Source organism: Chiloscyllium plagiosum, unplaced genomic scaffold (assembly GCF_037043375.1).
Source record: "Chiloscyllium plagiosum isolate Xiang-an unplaced genomic scaffold, Cpla_swu_hap1 HiC_scaffold_31, whole genome shotgun sequence".
In the NCBI taxonomy this organism is placed as follows: domain Eukaryota; kingdom Metazoa; phylum Chordata; class Chondrichthyes; order Orectolobiformes; family Hemiscylliidae; genus Chiloscyllium; species Chiloscyllium plagiosum.
In genome coordinates, this window is record NW_028270169.1 from 29,253,179 (window position 1) to 29,274,049 (window position 20,871).

At 39.1% G+C, this 20,871-nt stretch overlaps 1 protein-coding gene across 1 annotated transcript in view; it reads left to right on the forward strand.

Moving 5' to 3' along the window:
* LOC122564215 (calpain-A-like) overlaps positions 1 to 16,182 on the forward strand; it is a 36,471-nt gene extending 20,289 nt beyond the window's left edge. Inside the window, exons 5-12 of the mRNA XM_087977382.1 lie at positions 180 to 360; positions 2,841 to 2,912; positions 5,593 to 5,687; positions 9,676 to 9,753; positions 9,866 to 9,951; positions 11,437 to 11,565; positions 13,810 to 13,943; positions 15,387 to 16,182. Of these exons, the coding sequence (XP_087833508.1) occupies positions 180 to 360; positions 2,841 to 2,912; positions 5,593 to 5,687; positions 9,676 to 9,753; positions 9,866 to 9,951; positions 11,437 to 11,565; positions 13,810 to 13,943; positions 15,387 to 15,632 (1,021 nt within the window). The 3' untranslated portion in view covers positions 15,633 to 16,182. The remainder of the gene's footprint in view (positions 1 to 179; positions 361 to 2,840; positions 2,913 to 5,592; positions 5,688 to 9,675; positions 9,754 to 9,865; positions 9,952 to 11,436; positions 11,566 to 13,809; positions 13,944 to 15,386) is intronic.
* Positions 16,183 to 20,871: the final 4,689 nt, after the last annotated feature.

Sequence of the window (20,871 nt, forward strand, 5' to 3'; positions counted from 1 at the left end):
AGCTGTTGGAGATGATACTGAAAGACAGGATATTCACATTTGGAAGTGGATGGACTTGTTAGTGATAGGTAGCACGGGTTTGTGTGTGGAAGGTTATATCTCACCAACTTGATTAAGTTGTTTGAAGAGGTCTCTTATGTGTCTATATTTCTTGCTTTCCTATTGTGTTTTACCTGCAGATTGCATGGCTCCTACAAGGCGATTGAAGGAGGGTATACATTGGATGCTTTGACCGATCTTACTGGGGGTGTTGGTGAAATCTACAGATTTTCAGAATTTGCAGATAGGTATGAGGAGCTGTACAACCATCTCTCTGCTGCTTCCAGGAAGAATGCTCTAATGGCCTGTGGAACAGGAAAGGTCAGACATGTGGTATTGAATCAGTTTCAACCTCGATGATTAATTTAGGCGGTTTAATGTAATTGTTGTGCATCAGTTATGTCCTTGTCATTTTACTGCAGCAAAAGTCCAACAGATTCATGTCCTCCACATTTAATCATTACATCATGTGGCTGTAAGAAACAGACGAAATTCAACTGAGGAGGATACCAGTATTAATTTCTCATTTTCTAAATAATCTCAACCTTCAAAGTTTGTGCGAAGATTTGTAGCTCGGGTGCTCGTTGTTGTGGTTCTGTTCGCCGAGCTGGAAGTTTTTGTTGCAAACGTTTCGTCCCCTGGCTAGGCGACATCATCAGTGCTTGGGAACCTCCTGCGAAGCGCTTCTTTGATGTTTCCTCCGGTGTTTATAGTGGTCTGTCCCTGCTGCTTCCGGTTGTCAGTTTCAGCTGTCCGCTGTAGTGGTTGGTATATTGCCAACAGCCACGCTCAGACAACAACTCACCAGAACGAAGGACCCGATACCCAACATGAGCAAAACTAATGTAGTGTACAAAATACCATGCAAGGACTGCACAAAACACTATATAGGACAAACAGGAAGACAGCTAACAATCCGCATACATGAACATCAACTAGCCACGAAACGACACGACCAGCTATCCTTAGTAGCCACACACGCAGACAACAAGCAACATGAATTCGACTGGGACAACACTACTATCATAGGGCAAGCCAGACAGAGAACAGCCAGGGAATTCCTAGAGGCATGGCATTCATCCACAAACTCCATCAACAAACACATCGACCTGGACCCAATATACCAACCACTACAGCGGACAGCTGAAACTGACAACCGGAAGCGGCAGGGACAGACCACTATAAACACCGGAGGAAACATCAAAGAAGCGCTTCGCAGGAGGCTCCCAAGCACTGATGATGTCGCCTAGCCAGGGGACGAAATATTTGCAACAAAAACTTCCAGCTCGGCGAACAGAACCACAACAATCTCAACCTTGTAAATAGGATAATAAAAGCAACAACTGACTTTTGGATGTATTGGTAACTAATGCTGAAATATTTTTCAAATTATCTTTATTTGCCTCCAATGGCTGTTGTGTTAAAAAAATCACAATAATAAAACTTCAGGTTTCCTGTTATCTTCATCATCGATGACAGACTTGCTGATAGCAGCTTCTTCTTTCAATAATAAGAAAATATTAAATACAGGAACACCAATGTTTATAAAATAAAAATGTAAGTTTTAAAGATGAAAGGAGTTGAAATTGATATTCCCCTTAATATTGTTAATTAGTTCTTTGGAGAGCACCTACTGCTGGTGAAGCCATTTTCCTGTGAAAATAAAATGTTTTTAAGGTAACATGAAATGGTTGCATTTTTCACTCATTAAACATCTTGTCAGTTGCAATATCATCCCCTTCATTGACTTTAATGGAATGACAATTGGGCATGTTGTGTAGTGGGCAGATCGTTAAATATTGTCCATTTCACTGTTTTGTCCAAACCTTACTTTCTCCTCTGCCATTGTTTTCTTGGTCAGTTAACCCCAAGATACTCTGCTCCATTTTCACTTTTTCTTTTGTATTTATGGAATCTGATCCAGAATTTTAAGATCAGCTTGTTCATAGATTCTATGTGTAATTTTTTTTAAGTGCTGTGCCCAGCGCTTTTGTCTCTAGCTCTTTTTTCTTGAGGATTTTTCCCTGTTCACTTTAGTTTTCTCTCCTCCTATCCTGACTGTCAATAGTCTTTCCACACAGCAATTTGAGGTGCGTGATCTGGAAGTGAGCATCTTACTCAATTGGAAGACTATTATAGCCAAACTAATTTGTTGATATATGCTTATTTTGGTGCAGGTAGTGATCAGGATTAAAGAATGCTCGCGCTAACTTTAGTCAAGGACTGACTTGGCTAATCACAAGTTTCAAACATTTACACTGTCTGAGATCAACTAGTTCAGCCTAGATTCAGAGAGGAATCTGAATCCTCCCCAATGCCTGGCTTAATTCCAAGTTGCTAAACTAATTGGAGACATCTATGTTTTTGATTCATAAAAACGAATTTAAATTACATACAATTACACTACCATGAAGAGACACATTCTTATATCCAATCTACCTGAATTAAACAATAACATGAAATTATTGCATTTATGTTTGCATTTAATTCCAACTTCAACATTTCTATTAAAACATTGTGTTGTGATAATGCTTGTAATTTAAGAAGTTCCTACTGCTGGCAAGGTTCCATTAAGCTTAATGACAAATTGTCTGCACACTCTCTGAGACTTTTACTTGTTGTTTTCGTGAACGGAGTAGCTACTGGGTGAAGCTCCTTGATAGCAGTACAAACCTGGAATATTTAACTGTCAGGATCAAAGCTAAGTATTTGATCATAACACCACAAGCAATAGATGAATTCCTATAATTTCTTTTGCAGTATTTGTGACTTACCACTGTCTCTATTTAAATGTTATACAGGAAGTTGAAAGATGTGGAAAGCAAGATGGCTTAGTAGCTGGGCATGCTTATAGCGTCACAGCAGTAAGAAAGGTAAACTATTAGAATAGAAAGTATTTTCTTAGTGCAAAATTCTCCCGTTTCATTATGTCCCCCTGAAATCCTCAACCATCACAGTCTATTTTAAAGGATGTGTTGACCTTTTTACTGACAATGTAGACCTGCATATATTAGACAAATATTAATAATTAATTTATGATGTTGCTATTTAGTCCATTCATCCTGTCATTTTTTAAAATCTGTCTCTCACTTGGTGCTTCCAAATTCTGAGAGTCTCGATTATGTCCTTTGTGAGAGCACGAAGCTTTTGAGATATCACTACTGAGACATCCTGGTTATCTATTTGTCACTTTCTCCTGCCACATTGGACCATTGAATTTTTTCCGTCTCTGATCCACAGATTCTTATCCTCTCTTGCCCTTCTCAGTTTATCTCTTTTTCATTTCATACCCAAAATTTACCTCTTCTGATATGTACCAATTTCCTTTCTGCACTGATATTTGACTTTGTCTGCACCTAGCTCTCTGTCTCTTTGTTTTATTTCTCTCTACCTATCCCCATGATCCCACGATGTTTTTGTTTCTGACTCTCCTGCTTCCCCACCTACCTCAAACATTTTGTTTTTCTCTTCAGCTTGGCTTCATTTTATTCACACGCTCTCAGTACCACCCAAAAGAAGACATCAAACACTGGTGAAGCAATATAGAGATGGGGAAAGCCACAAACAGCTGCTCAAAAATTATTTGCTCTCAATAGAGAAAGAGAGAGAGAGCAGCAGGCACAATGGGCTAAGTCCCCTGAGTTTTATAGCTATTCAAAGACTTAGCTTGAACTAGAATGTAGGGAGGTGCACAGTGGGGCACATGTTGGGTGAAGGAATGAAAACTGCAGAAGGATCTGTGGAGACGGAGAAGGTTGTAAATTGCTGAACAAAAAAATTACCTGGTGAATTGGAAAGGAAGAGGTCAAGGAGGACAAGGGCTTATAGGGGAGTTGGATGGAGGTAGGGAGGCTATATTGCAGCTAGAACATTGGGAATAGCACAACCTGGGTACAATGGGAATAGGATGATGGTTACAATATAATTTATTAAATAACCATTAATTGTCACAATAACAACAAACTTGATTTATTGTTGACAGTTGCAGCAAGCTTTGAGTTTGCAGGAATTATAGATGGAAGAATCAAGTCAAGATATCTAAGCACACTATAGAATTTAAAGTACTTATAAGCAGGAGTTATAGTATTGTCAGATCAAATTAATATTGGTATTTATTATTCATCTATTACAGAATAACAGAGTACTATTAAATCATGACAAAGCAAAATAGGTGCTAGCATAAATTGTTTAAATGCATTAATCTTTTATTTTAAAGAATTAAGGTTCTGATAATTTTCAAGAAGGCTAGAAGAATGGGTTTGTGGGTTGCATTTGGTAGTAAATATTCAATTCCAAATATCATTTCTGCTCACTGTAAATAATAAACACAGAAGAGACCTTCTTCGTCATTGCAAGATTAACTTCTATTTATGTAGAAACTGATCCCTTCTTCAGGAATTTCTAAAGCATTTCTTCATTAGTGAATTATTTTTTGAAATGCAGTCACTTTCATTAGATTAGCAAATGTGGTAATAAATTGAACACAAACTTACATTTCTATAAAAGTATATTATGGAACATGGCAAGATCAGAAACAAATGAGATGGTGATATTAATTGGCTTGGTTTACTCTGGGAGATATTTAACATTTGTGTCATTAGTTCAGCATTCATAATGGATCGCCATAGCATATTGATCATATCAATTACCAATGGAGCTGTATTGAATCTTCAATACAATGACATTTTTCACTCATATTTTCTTAAGTTCAGTGCATGAAGAACAAAATAGCCCTCAGTTCCCTGTGCTTGAAAACATGGCGTTTCAGTGGCTGAAACTTCATCATCGTATAAAATATAACCCTCAGTTATCTGAGTATTGTGTCTTACATGACTTAACGTCTCCTTCCCAAATACAATAGCAAGCATTTGGCTTGTGTTCTGTAAAGTTTATATGAGGAACTTGTCTGATGATGGTAGTCAGAAGCTGATCCCTTGTGTTTACATTACAATGTGTTATATGGTATTGGAGCATTGTGCTGTTACACATCATCCAGTTTGGATTATTTTGGATCAGTCCACTGTTCTTTTATTCTGTATAATCTATTAATCATCCACTATTGCTGGAAAAGTTTCTAGCTAGTTGTTACACTATGTTAAAAACAAATTGATCAGGGCATATAACTCAGGCCCATGTATCAGCCTTGCTACTTAATTGTGTGATTGTATCTTTCTCTTTCCCACCTTTCTGTTTTTGCATTAGAGTATTTACACTGAATGATGGACTCTGTTTCTTAACTTGTAGTGTTAACACAGCTGAGGCAATTACAATCACAACCTTGCAAAACACAAAGCAATTTTCAAGTGAGCTATATTTCATACACACTTCCGGTGACCCCTCCCCCCCAGATGATTCTCTTGGCCAAAATAAATGCGAAACAATTTTTGAAACACTGAAGTTTGTTTTGATCATGTATATTTCTGCAGCTAAATGCTAGATGAGTATTTCCCCTTTTTTGTGCTTTAGTGTCTTCCCAGCTCTCACTGATGTTGATATAAATGATTTGCATTGTAAAATACCAATTATACTTCTTAAAATATTTTTTTGTTTTAGCTAACCACTCCAAAAGGGAGGGTGCCCCTTGTTCGGATTCTTAATCCATGGGGATCAGGCCACAATATGGAATGGACAGGTGACTGGAGCGATGAGTAAGTGTCATCAATACTGCACTGCTGTAACCATATTGAGTTATAACAGGGGACAGCTGGCCAAGTCGTGTTTTCACAGTGGAATAGGTAGTCTGACAATTAAATGGGGATTAGGGTGCTGAGTGGAGAGTAAGGTGTGGGGTTGTTGAAGGAAGGAACAACTGGGTGGGGGTGGTAGGGTGAACAGAAGTGGTTGGTAGGGCGCCAGGTAAGTGGATGGGGGCTCTGGTTAGGATAGGAGTATTTGGGGGTTTTCTGATGTGTCCAGTTGTGGAGGTAAGGATCATGGGATTGGGGGTGATTGGAGTCAATCAGTTCATGGATGAGTGTCGGTGAGGGTGGGTGTCAGAACCTGCGAATGTGCTCGAGAGTCAGGTGTGGAGAGTCAGGGGGACGGGAATCCATGCAGGATAGTCACAAGGCATTGTGCGTCAGGCTGGTTGCGATGTCAGGTCCATAGGGAGTAGCCGGGTTAAATTCAAGGATCAGGTTTTTGGGTTGGGTGCTGGATCCAGGGAGGTGTGGGTTGGCTGTTTGCCAGGGTTAGTTTTATACTTATCCAGGAATTACAGCAAGTTTTAATCCCTCTAATTTTACCCTGGCAAACTATTTATGTAAATAAGTCAGAACTGTTCAAAAGTTCCAAATTTAACTCAACATTTGAGACTACTTCAATGGGGTCCAGGCACAGAGTAATAGCCCATCGAAAATTTCAACTTCCTGGGTAGCATTTTGGAAGATCTGGGCCTGTTAGATTCATGTTGTACATTTGTTAATTTTTTTTCTCGAAAACATAAGAACCTCATATTTCCAGTACTGATCTCACAATGTGTACAAACATTTAGAGAAACAAATGAGCAGTATTGCATCGGAATGTTGTGCAACACCAAACCCACGTTCCTTTAAGTCACCTGGCTGTCCAGTTTGAAAAGCAATAATTTGTATTTATGTACCATGCTTAATATATAAAAATGCCACAAAACATAAGTTAAAGGTGACAGAATGTGCTAAGGAGTTGTAGAAGGATCAGAGAAGCAGAGTTGAAAAGATGGAAAAGAAGGTAAAAGATCCAATAGGACTTTGACAGGTGACAAGCTCTGCTGTAAATTAAGGATTTTCTGGTGTCAATTTAAACAGCTCTCAAGCTTAATGTCAGCATCCTTGTTTAAGCACATGCTGAGTTGAATGTTTAATGTGACTCAGGATCCCAATACTCCAGTGCATTCGCACCTGATGCTCAGTTTTTGATAACCGTTGGTTAGGACAATAGGAGATCCTCCAGAACTATAAGATCTGCAGATTTACTGTTGTGAGTGAGAGCTGCTGATGTCGGGTGGAGAACAACAGACCATCTCCATCTCTTGACTGTATTTTAATTTTGTCAATGGGAGTTGGTGTCTGCATGCCATTTCACAAATGCTGAAAACCTTTATAGACCCCTTAAGTGGCCCAGTAGTCCACCTGTTCTTTGCAGACAGGTAGTCACCACTCCTCTGATCTTCCCTGAACTAAAATGGCCCAGAGTTTGGAAAGGGGTGCAGTGGATACAAAGCAGTGGGCCTGGCATATTTTAAGGGTAAGAGGAGAAAGATTTAAAAAAGACATGAGGGCAATTTTTTTTTACACAGACAGTGATTCATGTGTGGAATGCACTTTCAGAGTAAGTGGTGGATGCGGGTACAGTTACAATGTTTAAAAGACATTTAGGTAAGTACATGAAAAAAAAATGTTTGGAAGGACATGGGCCAAACACAGACAGGTAGGCTAGTTTAGTTTGGAATTATGGTCAGGGTGGACTAGTTGACTGAAAGGTCTGTTTCCGTGCTGTATGTGTTTATGATTCTATCTATCTCCAGTACTGCTTCCAAAGCCATCTGAAAATTTGGCCCGTTTTAAAATATTTTTCAGTTTTATTTCAGTCCACTAGATGGCTTTATCGACCTTAACATTGGCTAGTTATAAGATTAGTAGTGGCACATCAGCTTCGCTTTATGAAATCAATTTATAACTAACTTGAGTCCATCAGCTATGATTTAGTTCATGTTTTATGCTTGATCATATTCAGCTTTGTATTATTTTACCTAAACATTATTTTACAATTGTTGGCCATTTTTCTGTTTTGTTTTCTTTTGCTAAGTCAAGTGACCATGTATTATAGCAGCTGCTCCTTCACTGTGATTTAACATGCAATGTTATACATTGGAACATTTCTGGAATTCAGGAAATTCCAAGTGACTTTCTGCTGCACATATATCTACCAATAGGCATAACTTCTCATATCACACTTTGAAATGAGGACAGGACTTTTGAAATTCAGAAAACATGAACCAGGAAGACTATTCAACATTTCTCAGCTCACTAACTCTTCAACTTTGGAACTCGACTGCATCACTCCTCATATTGCCTCCAGTATTTTTGCTTCCATCGTTCCCAATATCACATGTAATTACTACATTTTTGTGCGATAAAAAGTTATACACTCTAAAATTTACATTTTATCATTGTAACCAGCTCCATCTCATCCTAATATCAAGCTTGATTTGATGGAGTCTTAGGAAACCAATTGTTCTAAAGTTTTTATGTGTATCTCAACATCAGGCCTGTCTTTGTTGGCCCATTTCGAGAAATAAGAACCCATATTCTCCAATATATATCTTTCATCCAAACTCAATCATGTGGAACAATTCCAGAGACTGGATATCACTTCTGTGTGTTGGTGACAAAAGTTGATCATATCTTCAACCCTTCCGTAGCATCAGATTGGATTGTCAACTTTCCTTTGTGTAATTCTGACTGAGAGGACATTAATAATTATAGAACTTGAATGAGAATTGAATCACCCTTATTGCACAGGAACATTGCCACTTTTAAATACTCATTTTCCCTAGATTCAATAGTTGATTGAATGGTGCAGCAAACTCAATGGGCTGAATGGACTGGTTCTGCTGCTATGTCTTATAGCCTATTATCAACACCCACACAGGGAAAATAAGATTTGGGTTGTAGGAAGAAGTTCAGGAGGCATCAGCATTGGTATCATGCCCAATTTTGGTGTCTTTGCTATTTGAATTGGATCTCAATTAGCTTTGTAAATGTGGGCTCCATCTGTGTTCGACAGATAATATTTGTTATTGTTGATTTAAATAATAAAAGGCACTTACGTTGCCCTTTTTGTGAAATATTGCATTGGAGGAAAGTGACAGTATTGCATTTTTACTGTTTGTTTTGCAAACCTATCAGATCTGTTTGATAGTTTCAGCACTTTGCTAATACATATCTGGAATAAATCATTTTAGTTCATCTGGTTGGGCCCACAGGTTAAAAAAAAAGCATATACCATTTCTTACCAGGAAGCTAAAATTGTGAGAAATTAAGTTGTAGGACAAAGTGGTACCGAGGTTTGTTGATGCTATAGAAGGCACAGCAGCATTGCATGATTGGAGTAGGGGTGTTCCTCATAGGTGAGGCTTAATAGCATGTTGGAGGAGAATGCAGAGCAGTTTTTATGTTTCCTTTAGGCTACCTCATTGAATGTTTTAAGTTAAAGACAGATAGAGTTTTGAACAGGAAGAGAATCAAGGGTTATCGTGAGAGGGTGGGTAAGTGGATATTTGTGGATGTGGTGCCAATCAAGCGAGCTGCAGCAATGTACTGGAGCTGAGATGACTGAGATGTCAATTGCAACCTGATGCCAAGGACAGTCACTCTCACCTCATCTCTGGAGTTCAACGCTGTGATTTATCTTGCATTTCATATTTTGATGAGTTTGAATAAATATTTAATCCACAGAAAATAACTATCCTCATCTGAAATTAACATTTCCTCAAGTATCCATATTTTTGAGAGCTCTGTGTTGCCATGTTTGTGTTAGAAAGTCTGCAACCCTGAAATTCTGAATAACTGTGCCTTTATGAAAAGAGGGCTATGATAGCCAGCATGCTTGTTAAAAGAAATGAATGTCAACATGATGTTTCTTCCTTTTGCAAAGTTCTCCTCTGTGGAACCAAATTCCAATCTGGACCAGAGAAGCATTTGGATTCACCAAAAAGGATGATGGGGAATTCTGGTAGGATGGGTCATTCCATCAGTTTTGTGTTATTTAATAACTGTAGTTTTGCTGGATATTTTCTTGGTCGATCTTCTAGCCACCACAGTCAAAGTGCTATCTTATTTCACAGGATGAAGTTTGATGACTTCTGTAAAAGGTTTACAACTGTTACAGTATTGACTCTGGGGCCTGACTTTGATGGTGATGGAGGTGCAGGTAATGACAAGAGTTGTATTAAGGAATATTACTACTTTTTTTTGCATGGAGGGAACTGCTATTCTTATTTAAAAAGGACAGAAAATAACAAAAAAAGAACTTTTTGGCTGCTAAGTCCAATCAAGATATTCACCAAGATGGTGGAAGGGAGGCTGAGGGGTGGGGAGGTGTTGCGAGGGGAGGGGAATTGAGCAAAACCTGAGGTCAAGGCCAGATCACACATTATTTGAGCAGGGATCAAAAATCACTACAATGTTGACAGAAATGAATACTTCAGAAGAATCTTTTGCTGCCCATAATCTGTACAGTTCCCTTTGCCAGGTATATCAATGCATCAGGAGAAAGGGAAGGCAGCAACCTACTGCAGAGAGGTTTGTAATCGACAGAACAAGCCAGATAGCAGATCAGTCATGAAAGCACATCTGTAATCTGGGTATGGTTCAAAAGCAGGGCATGGTGAGCATGGCATTATTATCCTCAATGTAGACACCCCAGTACTTCACCTTCATACCAGACTGTGCTTCCAGGCATCCATGGGGACATCGGGGAATTGAACACTTTTCTGTGTGCCACTTAATTAGAAAAGTACCTGGCACTTTGTTTATCCACACAGCACATGCACACATATCTGTTTAAATCAAACACTGGCAATTGTAGCAGTACAAATAGTTTCACCAAGTTGTTGTTTTGCCAAGATTTAGAAATTATTGACCACTACATTTGCACGTGATCATTCATGCACCTATTGGCAAACCTGAAATCTACCGAAATGACAAAGGCTATTATTCCAAACCCTTGCTTTATGACTGTACACACAGACCTAAATGTTCTAAACACATAACATTGAACAGGAACTGTAGCCCAAACCAGGACATATTGGAAAATCAAGAGGAATGGGCTAAGTGAAGCAAATAAGATTTTTTATTAATCATCTGTACTTGATGATGTACTCCCTGGGTAGTGTACATGGGATGATGCATGACCATGTGTGTAAGTGATATCTTAAACAAGGAAATAATGTCGAGTGAGTTACTATGTAACATAAAGCTTATTTAGTACTATAGATACATTTGAAACTTGAAACATTTACTTTCAGGAAATTTAATGGCAAATTAATAAAGTACAAACAGAATTTTTGCTTATCCATCATTTGATAAAAGGTCAGCTTATTGTTCACGCTTAAACGCTAGCGAGGCCTCTCTTGTAGCCTCGTAATTCAAATTTGCAAGGGCACAACCTCCGTCATCATCCCTGCAGCCATTTACCACAGTACTAGTCAAGTATTTTAAAAATTATTACACCCACGTGCCTTTCGAAAATGACTGCACTTGGTGCTGTTTTGTGCCGGAGAACTTTCCCTTTCGCCAAATCTCTTACGTTGAGAGTTAATTCAATAGAATACCATTTTTTAAAAATGATGCTGTCAGAGCCAAAAATGCTATAATGAAAGACCTGTTATCATTTTTCCTTCTCTTGTCTTTACAGATGCTGGCAGCTTGCAAGAGGTAAAGGGTCAGTGGGTGACTGGAATTAATGCAGGTGGATGCAGAAATAATATAAAGAATTATAGCTGCAACCCTCAGTATCCCATCACTATCACAGCCCCAGGAGCAGGTAATAAAGCATCTCCTGTGCAAATACCTCACTTCCCAAAATTGGGACATATCTCTTGGACGTTGTGCTAATTGTGTTTGCCTTTGAGTTCTTCAACTAAGGTGAAGAAATCTTTACAGAATTAATGTTGTAGATGAAATTAGTTAGAGACAAGTATAAAAAATGAATTGGGGTGGGGTGAAAACAGGTTGTACTAGAGCTTGGCCTCTCTTGTGCTATGATTACATATAAAGGATATGTAGCAGTCTATTAGAACAGAAGCCATAGAGAGCAAATTAGAGACTGGGAGCTAATAATATCTATAAAGTGAAAGCTACATAAGTGCCTGAAGACTATGTTGATAGTGTGAGGGAAAGAGGGTGGAAAAAGTATGAAATCGAACATAAGTATGATACAGATTAATAGAGCCAAGTGATCTGTTTCTATGTTGTAAATTCACTGTAAAGGTAAATGCACTGTAAAGGTGAATTATCTTTTGCAAGGGCCAGATGTTGGAGTGAGTTGCAATCAAAGGTCTAGGCCCAGGTGTTTTCAGCACTGGTTTTTAACTCCTTACTTTCTTTTTGTTTCCCATAAGCTTAACTGGTTTCTGTACATCTGGCAGTTTCTGTATATCCTGGGACCAACAATGACCTCAGCTGCAGTAATCTGCACACCAGAAATTACATACATCTACCCGATGTTTTCAGTTTCCTTAACTTACCCCGATCAAAACAAAATGTTTATTTTAAATGAAAAAGGGTAAGCATCAGAGTTAGGTGGTGTGAAAACATTTGAGTAATATATTGCACTTCTCCTTTGCAAAGTAAAGAATTACTTCCCTTTTTGAGTTGTGAAGGAAATGGGGGATGAATGACTTTGGTGATGTGAAGAAACTAGAGAAGCTGGGATTGTTCTCCTTGCAGCAGAGAAGGTTATGGAGATAGTTAATTGAGATGTTCAAACTCATGATGGGTTTTTATTGCGTAAACAAATAAAAACTGTTTCGGTACCAGAGAGTTAGTAACCAGAGATTTGGGTTATTGGCAAATAAACAGTGTGCAATATTAAAACTTTTTAAAATGAGTTGTGATGGTTAGGAATGAAGATTCAATGTGAAATTTCAAAAGTGAATTGGATAAAATGTTGATGGGAATAACTTTTGTAGGATTCTGGGGAAGAAACATCGGAATGGGACTAATTGCAAAACTCTTTCATAAAGCTTGAGCACGTATGACAGGAGAATAGTCTCTTTCTATGCTGTTTGATTCTCCATGTCCAATCTGCCACTCAAGGGTCAGACTGCTGCTTCAGATTGGCCACACATTACAAATATGACTGCATTTTCCTTAAGTGAACAAGGTTTGATCCAAAATTAACATTAGGTTATGTCATGACTAAAGACTCCACTGAGTCACATTAGTTTTGCAGAGATTTGTCAACAATGATTAAATCTATTCCTTAAGGTTTCAACACATGAACTTCTCCCAAGCCATTAGTCAGCCAATACGTTCATCCTTATGACACACTGTCTTCTAATGGCAATTGGAAAACAAAAAAGATTTATTACCTGATTGGATGATGCTTGACTCTCAATCAGCCTTTTTCAATATTTTTAAATCTGGAAAAGAAAAACTGTTTTTAATGCTGTTCTGATTTTTCTCCTGGGTTGCACATAGCAGTGCTCTGGAGATTGATCTTATGTCTTGTTTTATCCACTGCATGGGGAATTCATATGATCTGATTATCATTCAAATCAAAACATTTCAAATACTTATCTAACATTTGTGGTGATAAGAACAATCCTAGATATGAGGACAATGAATTATGTAATGATTATATCTGTTTGTAAGCCTCTTATAGAGACGTAATAGAATGACAGCTCCCTTCTACCACCCTTTCATAATCACCTGATGGGACATATGCTAATGCAGGAGGTTTTCAGCTTTATTTCATCTGATATCTCATTTGAAATTTGGATTATGCCAAGTTTGTATAAAAGGAAAACTGGGTGTGAATCATGACCTTCAACTCTGCCATGATAGTAAAGCTGTCTATTTACAAATAGCAGGCTACCTTCAATGTGGCCAGGTGTTTGAGAAATTTCTTTGCAAGTAATGATTTTATTTTTCATCATACTGAAACATTTTGTTTAACTTTTTGTTCTGTTTGTGTGGTTACTCAGAAATTTCACTTGTTCCAACTGCATCTGTTCCATCAAATAAACAGCATGTTTCCGAACATGTTATCTCTGTCACTCTATAGATACTCCTTCAAGCAATGATGAAGACAATGTAGATGAGACATGCTCTGTTCTGATATCTTTAATTCAGAATTATCGGAGGATGGACAGGAAGCTGGGCATCTCAATGCTTCCTATTGGGATCCAGATCTACAAGGTAAATTGAGATTTCTTAGATGGTCAAGGAAGCCACATTTCTTTGCTAGCAAATCTATTCAACAATGACATTTAGTTCAGATGAGTTAGATGATTGAGGGGAAATAAATGTTTGTAACGTAGTCTTCTTTCTAAATCCTCCGCCAAAGGGAAACAAATGATCTGTATAGCATCTTAGTGTCTCACAGGAAACAGTAGCCTCCTTCAATCCAACTACTTACAGTGAATAATTATTATCATGGTATTGCATGCAGATCAGTTGTGTCTATAGAATGGTCTGTGGACTGCGAATTCACACAGTTCATTTACGCCCATTTTTAGGTTTGAGTGTTCCAATTTAAAACTAACCTGCAATAATGCTTTAGTTTTAAACAAAATAAAGGTTACTGTATTACAAACTACAGCTGAAAGTTACTAAGTCAAACATGGTATAGTTATTAGCTAAGAATTCATCAGATGTGATGGCTCCTGTAATGGAATAGTTGGAGGTGTGACCCACATGGACTGAGCATAACAGATTTTGGAAGGGAGGTAATGTTCCTTTATTTCACATTTACGGTACTACAGGTTGTGCCACTAGGAGTCTGGTTAAGTGCAGCAATCCTGTAGCAGGATCCTTTGTCGCTTTGTTGAGAAAACTCTACCTCTGGTGATACCTCTTGGAGCTCTTCTTGGAGTTCTGCCTGTGGTGATATCCCACAGCCTATTTAACACTGTGGTGATATCCCACAGCCTATTTAACACTGATCAAAATCTTAAGATGACTGTTATGTTAACTTTGACAAATCATTGATCCACAAAGCAAAATCAATAACTCTGGAATTTCCTGTAGTGTCCTTTTAGTTGTTCTCAGAAGCTTTGAATTCTCTCACCTTTAGGCAAACCCATTTAGTTGTCAAAGGGTTAATTAAATCCCAATTGTATTCACTTATTGGTGGTGGCAAGATAATATAACAGTCTTTTGGCTGACATTAAAACAAGGACAGCCATATGACTTATGGGAGCTATTTTTCAAGATGTTGTGTCCGTTTTAAAAAGTCAGATTAGTTTTCTCTACAAAATAGGCTTACTTTTGTCAGGCCTATGTAATTATAAATTTGGTATCGATTCTGCTGCAAGGCTAAGCTTTCTTTATTCAAGCACAAGGGAATGTAAATTAGTAAATGGCACAATATTATTCATCTTGTAGAAGGGGATCACAATCTATTAGCTGTCAATAATCAAGCCAGGCATACTCCAATCTTCACACCATCTAAAGAATATATTAATTTTGTTTCAATCTACTTGCTAAGAAAAGATGTACTGTGGATTAGACAGATGCTGTCACAGTCAGATGTTATCACGTCCAAAATGGACGTTCATTTTGTAATCTTCACAAGAACATCTATTACAAAGAAGCAAATTATGTTGATCTCAAATTTTTATTTCTTTTTCATTCCAATAGTCCTTTGAACCACAACTGGTTCTAACCACAGAGCATTTTACACATCGTAAAACGATTTTGGATTCAGGAGCCTATGTGGCCCAGAGAAGCATAAACCTCCGCAGTAAACTTGCACCGGGACACTATGTAATCATTCCAAGTACCTTTTCACCAGATGCTGATGGAGCGTTTATGCTACGTATATTCACTGACATTCCAATTCAGTTTCATCAGGGATTCAACCTTGTAACAGAAGGAATGGACTGAACTTCTGTTCGACCTATGTGTTTTGACCAGCACACTTGTGACTGGAAGAGGAAGAAAAGATTCTGCTGATTAGTGATAAAATCAACTAGGAGTTCAAAGAGGTAAAAACAATGACTGCAGATGCTGGAAACCAGATTCTGGATCAGTGGTGCTGGAAGAGCACAGCAGTTCAGGCAGCATCTGAGGAGCTTCGAAATTGACATTTCGGGCAAAAGCCCTCGAAGCTCCTCGGATGCTGCCTGAACTGCTGTGCTCTTCCAGCACCACTGATCCAGAACCTAGGAGTTCAAAGAGTCTCATACATACATGTGATACAAGTAAGTACAGGTGTATACAGGAGGTACAAATAACAAGATGATACAAGAAAGTACCTTTTTCACTAAGATTTCAGCCATCTCACAGGCCATTTATTTACAAGGGTTCAATGTGATTGTTGTATTACAGTTGAATACAAGCTGTCTGTAGATCAATTCTGCCTAAATAAAACGCTAATTGAATTATAATTTCCTATTCGGTTCTCTTATATAGACCATGTCTTTTTATTTTTTGCAGTTTTGATTGTGGTCTGAAATGAGAAACTGTTTAAAAAAGCCAAGGATTACTGGGGGATTATATTTTTTAAATGGCACATGGGATGTAGGCATTACTGACAGGGACAGCGTATATTGCCCAACCCTGTTGCATTTGAACTGAGTGGCTTGCAAGGCCATTTCAGAGGGCACTTAAGTGTCAACTATATCACTGTGGGTCTGGCATCATATGTAGGCCAGATCAGGTAAGGATGGCAGATTCCCTTCCCTCTCGGATATTACTAAAAAGACAGCATTCTATGTAACACAATCCAGTGACATTGGGATTCTTTATACATTGCAAACTATTTATTTTTTCCTTCTCCTACTTTAATTTCAGCCTTACAATGTGCAAAGATACCACAAATAGATAAATAGATAGGTTTCAATCCTATTGATAAAATAACTTAATATCAGCTGCTAGTTCAAGCATGCAATGGGAAATTTAATTGAAATTTAAAAGCTCAAATAAATGTAAATTTGAAAATTTCAATTTGAAACGAGAGTCAATGAAAACAGCTGAGGTGGTTTTAATTTGCCTTGAAAATTAGGAAAGATTGTCTGGGAAGAAATCAGTTGACCAGTAATTAAATTTGTCAGGCCAAGAACACTGCCGAGGCTATCGACAAAAGAAACCCTGAAGTCAATTGGTGCCATGTTTGAATTTGGATTAACATTGAAAGAAGGAAAATTCAAGCATAATCTAGCCAATTATTCTGAAAAGAAAGTTGCACTTTTTGTCAGAAAGAACATCAAAGAAGAATTTGGTCATGCCTGGAATCTTTCAGTCATGTTTTATTTCTGTTTTAAAGATATGATGAAAACACCTTTTGAAAATGGAAAGCAAGGCTTCTTCAGAGCTCCTGAATCAGAGAGATTGGTAATTAATAGGAATGCCTACTTAGAATAAAAGAATAGTGACAGGGGAAAAAAATGACACAGAATCAAATGGGAATAGGAATATCTCATCTTAATTGGAGTCAAATGGAATCTATCAAGTAAAAGTGAAGTGACAGTGAAACAAATTAATTAATAGCTTTCTCTTGGGAAATATTTGTTCCTTTGCCTATGAGCTTTTATTTGAAGATAACTAAATTGAATGATTTTGCCACCAACCAAAACACTGGGACAAGGCAAAAAGGATACACAGGCCCCAAACCAACTTTTAATTTTTTGAAAAGATACCTGAAAATGAAAATTGCATGGCACGATCTTGGGACACTGGTGTAAGCATGCAGAAGTGATTGTTACATTTAAAGTACCTATCTTAAAGAATACATTAGAAGAATGCACTGAAGAATAGGTCTCAGACATATACACCAGTTAAAAGATTAGTTACTGTGACCTGAAGAGGAAGAAAACAGTTTAAATGAGAAGGCATTCATACATAATCCAAAGCGAACCTGACTTTAAACAAACAATGTGGTACTGGTGAGAGAGGGTAAGAATTAAAGTAAAAATAACTTTGAGTTAGGATGATTGAAGGCTAAGGGGGGGGAGATGTTGTAATAAGAAAAATCCTAAGGATGGATACAGGTGAAGGCAGAGCTGAATTGTTTATAATTGCACGCATAATCAATTCCTGCAATCTAATACACAATAATCAGCTAAGAATGAACCTAAATTCTCATAATATGATAGCATAGATTCAGCACAGAATAAGGGAGAAGGGGAGGATATATCTAACATTTTTGTATTCTCTTGAGGGATGTGGAATTGCGGGTGGGGCGGCATTTGTTGCGTGTCTCTGGTTGTCCTTGGGAGGTTGGTGATGAAACACTGCAGTCTGTTTGCTGTGGGTGAGTGGGCCCGCGGTGTAGGTGGGGATTCCAGAATTTTGACCGAGTGTCAGATGAGATATAGTTGGGATGGTGGGTGGTTAGATGGTGGGTGGTTTGAAGGGGGACTTGCGGGTGTGTCTGCTGCCCTTGTCCTTCTGGATTGGGGGGGAGAGGAGTTCTGGGTTTGGAGTGTGATGTCTGGCGATATTTGGTAAGTTTTTGCTGTGTGTCTTGTGGATGGTGCGCGGTGCTGCTGCTGTGTGTCAGTGTGTCAGGATGCTGTGCTAGTCAGCAGGCTGCTTTGTCCTGGATGGTGTCGGGTTTCTTGGGTGTTGTTGGGGCTGCATCCTTCCAGGCAGGTGGGGAATATTCCATCGTCCTCCTGACTTGTGCGGTCTTTAGGGGATCTGGAGGTGAGTTATTTGCTGCAGTATTCCTAGCATCTGACCTGATCTTGTACCCAATGTGTTTATGTGGCTTGTCCATTTCAGTTCCTCATCTATGATAACCGCCTCCCCACCCCCACCCAAAGTTGATGGTGGGGTGTTCAGTGATGGTAATGACATTGAGTCTCAAGGAGGAATGGTTAGGTCATTAGAGATGGTCATTGACTGAAATTTGTGTCATACAAATGTTACTTTCCACTTGTCAGCACAAGCCTGGATATCATCCAGGTCTTGTATTTGAGTATGGACGGTTCAGTATTTGAGGAGTTGCAAATGGTGCTGATAATTGTGCAATCATCAGTGAACATCTGGAAAGCGAAAGCAACAGGGAGTATGGAGTCAAGTAGAAAGATAGTCAGCAGGTTAGCATGTGTGCAGTGTTTAAGTTCAAGGTAGACTCGGAATAAAGCAAAAGGAAGGATACCTTAGGACGTATTACTAGAGGTGATGGAAATCATGTGGATAAGAAAATTAGCATTAAGGTGCTTTACCTGAATGCTTATAGCAATTGTAAAGTAGATGAATTAACAGCACAAATCATTGTAAATGATTATGATGTGGGAGGCATCACAGAGACGTGGTTGCAGGGGGTTCAGGACTGGCAGTTAAACATGCAAGGATTTACAATTTATCAAAAAGGCAGGGAGGTGGGCAGAGGGGGCGGGGTTGCCTTGTTAGTTAAGAATGAAATTAAATCTATGGCACTGAATGACGTAGGGTCAGATGATGTGGAGTCTGTGTGGGTGGAGTTGAGGAACCATAAAGGCAAAAAAAAGCCAGAATGGGAGTCATGTACAAACCTCCCAGCAGTGGTCAGGACAAGGTGCGCAAGATGCACCAGGAAATAGATACGGCATGTCAGAAAGGCAAGGTCATGGTGATCACGGGGTCTTCAATATGCAAATGGACTGGGTGAATCATGTTGCTGGTAGATCCAAAGAAAGGGAATTCATGGAATGCTTACAGGATGGCTTTTTGGAACAGCTTGTGATGGAGCCCACAAGGGAGCAGGCTATTCTGGACTTAGTGCAATGTAATGAGCCAGACTTTATAAAAGATCTTAAAGTCAAGGAACACTTAGGAGATAGCAATCATAATATGGTAGAGTTCAGTCTCTAGTTTGAAAGAGAAAAGGCAAAATCGGATGTAATGGTGTTACAGTTAAATAAAGGTAATTACAGGGGCATGAGAGAGGAACTGACTAAGATTGACTGGAAGCAGAACCAAGTGGGGAAGACAGTAGAGCAACAATGGCAGGAGTTTCTGGGTGTAATTGAGGACACAGGTTCATTCCAAAGAAAAGAAAGATTACCCGGGTGGAATTAGACAGCCATGGCTGACAAAGGAAGTCAGGAAATGTATCATAAAAAAAGAGAGAGCCTATAAAGTGGCCAAGAGCACTGGGAAATCAGAAGATTGGGAAGACTGCAAAAACAAGCAGCGGATAACAAAGAGAGAAATAAGGTCGTGTTCCAGGTATCGGATGAAGAGGCACTTACAAATGGCACCCTTGCAGGTGCCCATATCTAGCCCTTTGGTCTGAAGGAAGTGGGAGAATTCGAAGAAGAAATTGTTGAGGATGATGATCAGTTCAGCCAATCGAATGAGAGTGTCATTGGAAGGATACTGGTTGGGTTGGCGGGAGAGGTAGGAACAGAGGACCTAGAGGCCTTTGTCATGGAGGATGGATGTGTACAGGGACTGGATGTCCATGGTGAAGATGAGGCTTTGGGGGCCGGGGAACTTAAAGTCATGGAGGAGGTGGATGGTGTGGGTGGTATTCCGGATATATGTGGGGAGTTCCTGGACCAAGGGCGACAGGCTGGTGTCAAGGTATACAGAGATAAGTTCGGTTGGGTAGGAGCAGGCTGAGACAATGGGTCCACTGGGGCAGTCAGGTTTATGAATCTTGGGGTAGGAGGTAGAACCGGGTGGTGCAAGGTTCCCAGACTATGAGATTGGAGGCTGTTGGTTGGAGATCTCCTGAGGTGAAGAGGTTGTGGATGGTCTGGGAGTTCCGCTCTATGCCACTCCCCACCCTGAATTGAAATATATCACCGTTCCTTCACTATCGCTGGGTCAGGATCCTGGAATTCCCTGTGGATCGGCCTGCACCATATCGACTGCAACAGTTTAAGAAGGCAGCTCGCCACCACATTCTCAGATGGCCCATGAGCAAATGGACGCTGGTGGGCCAGCAATGCCAATCTCCCACAAGTGACTAAAAAAAATTCACCACTCTGAAGTTGGTTAAGACATCTTGCGCCAGAAACCTATCTGAAACGTTGTCTGTTAACTCATCTGCCAGGATACCTTTGCCAGGCTGATTCGCCAATCTATATGGAGAGTTAAATCACTTCTGATTATCAAACTCAGTTATTGGTAAAATGTTAGAGTGTTTGGCAAGTTTTGAGAAGATTTGTACCTCAGGTTGATGTGGGTT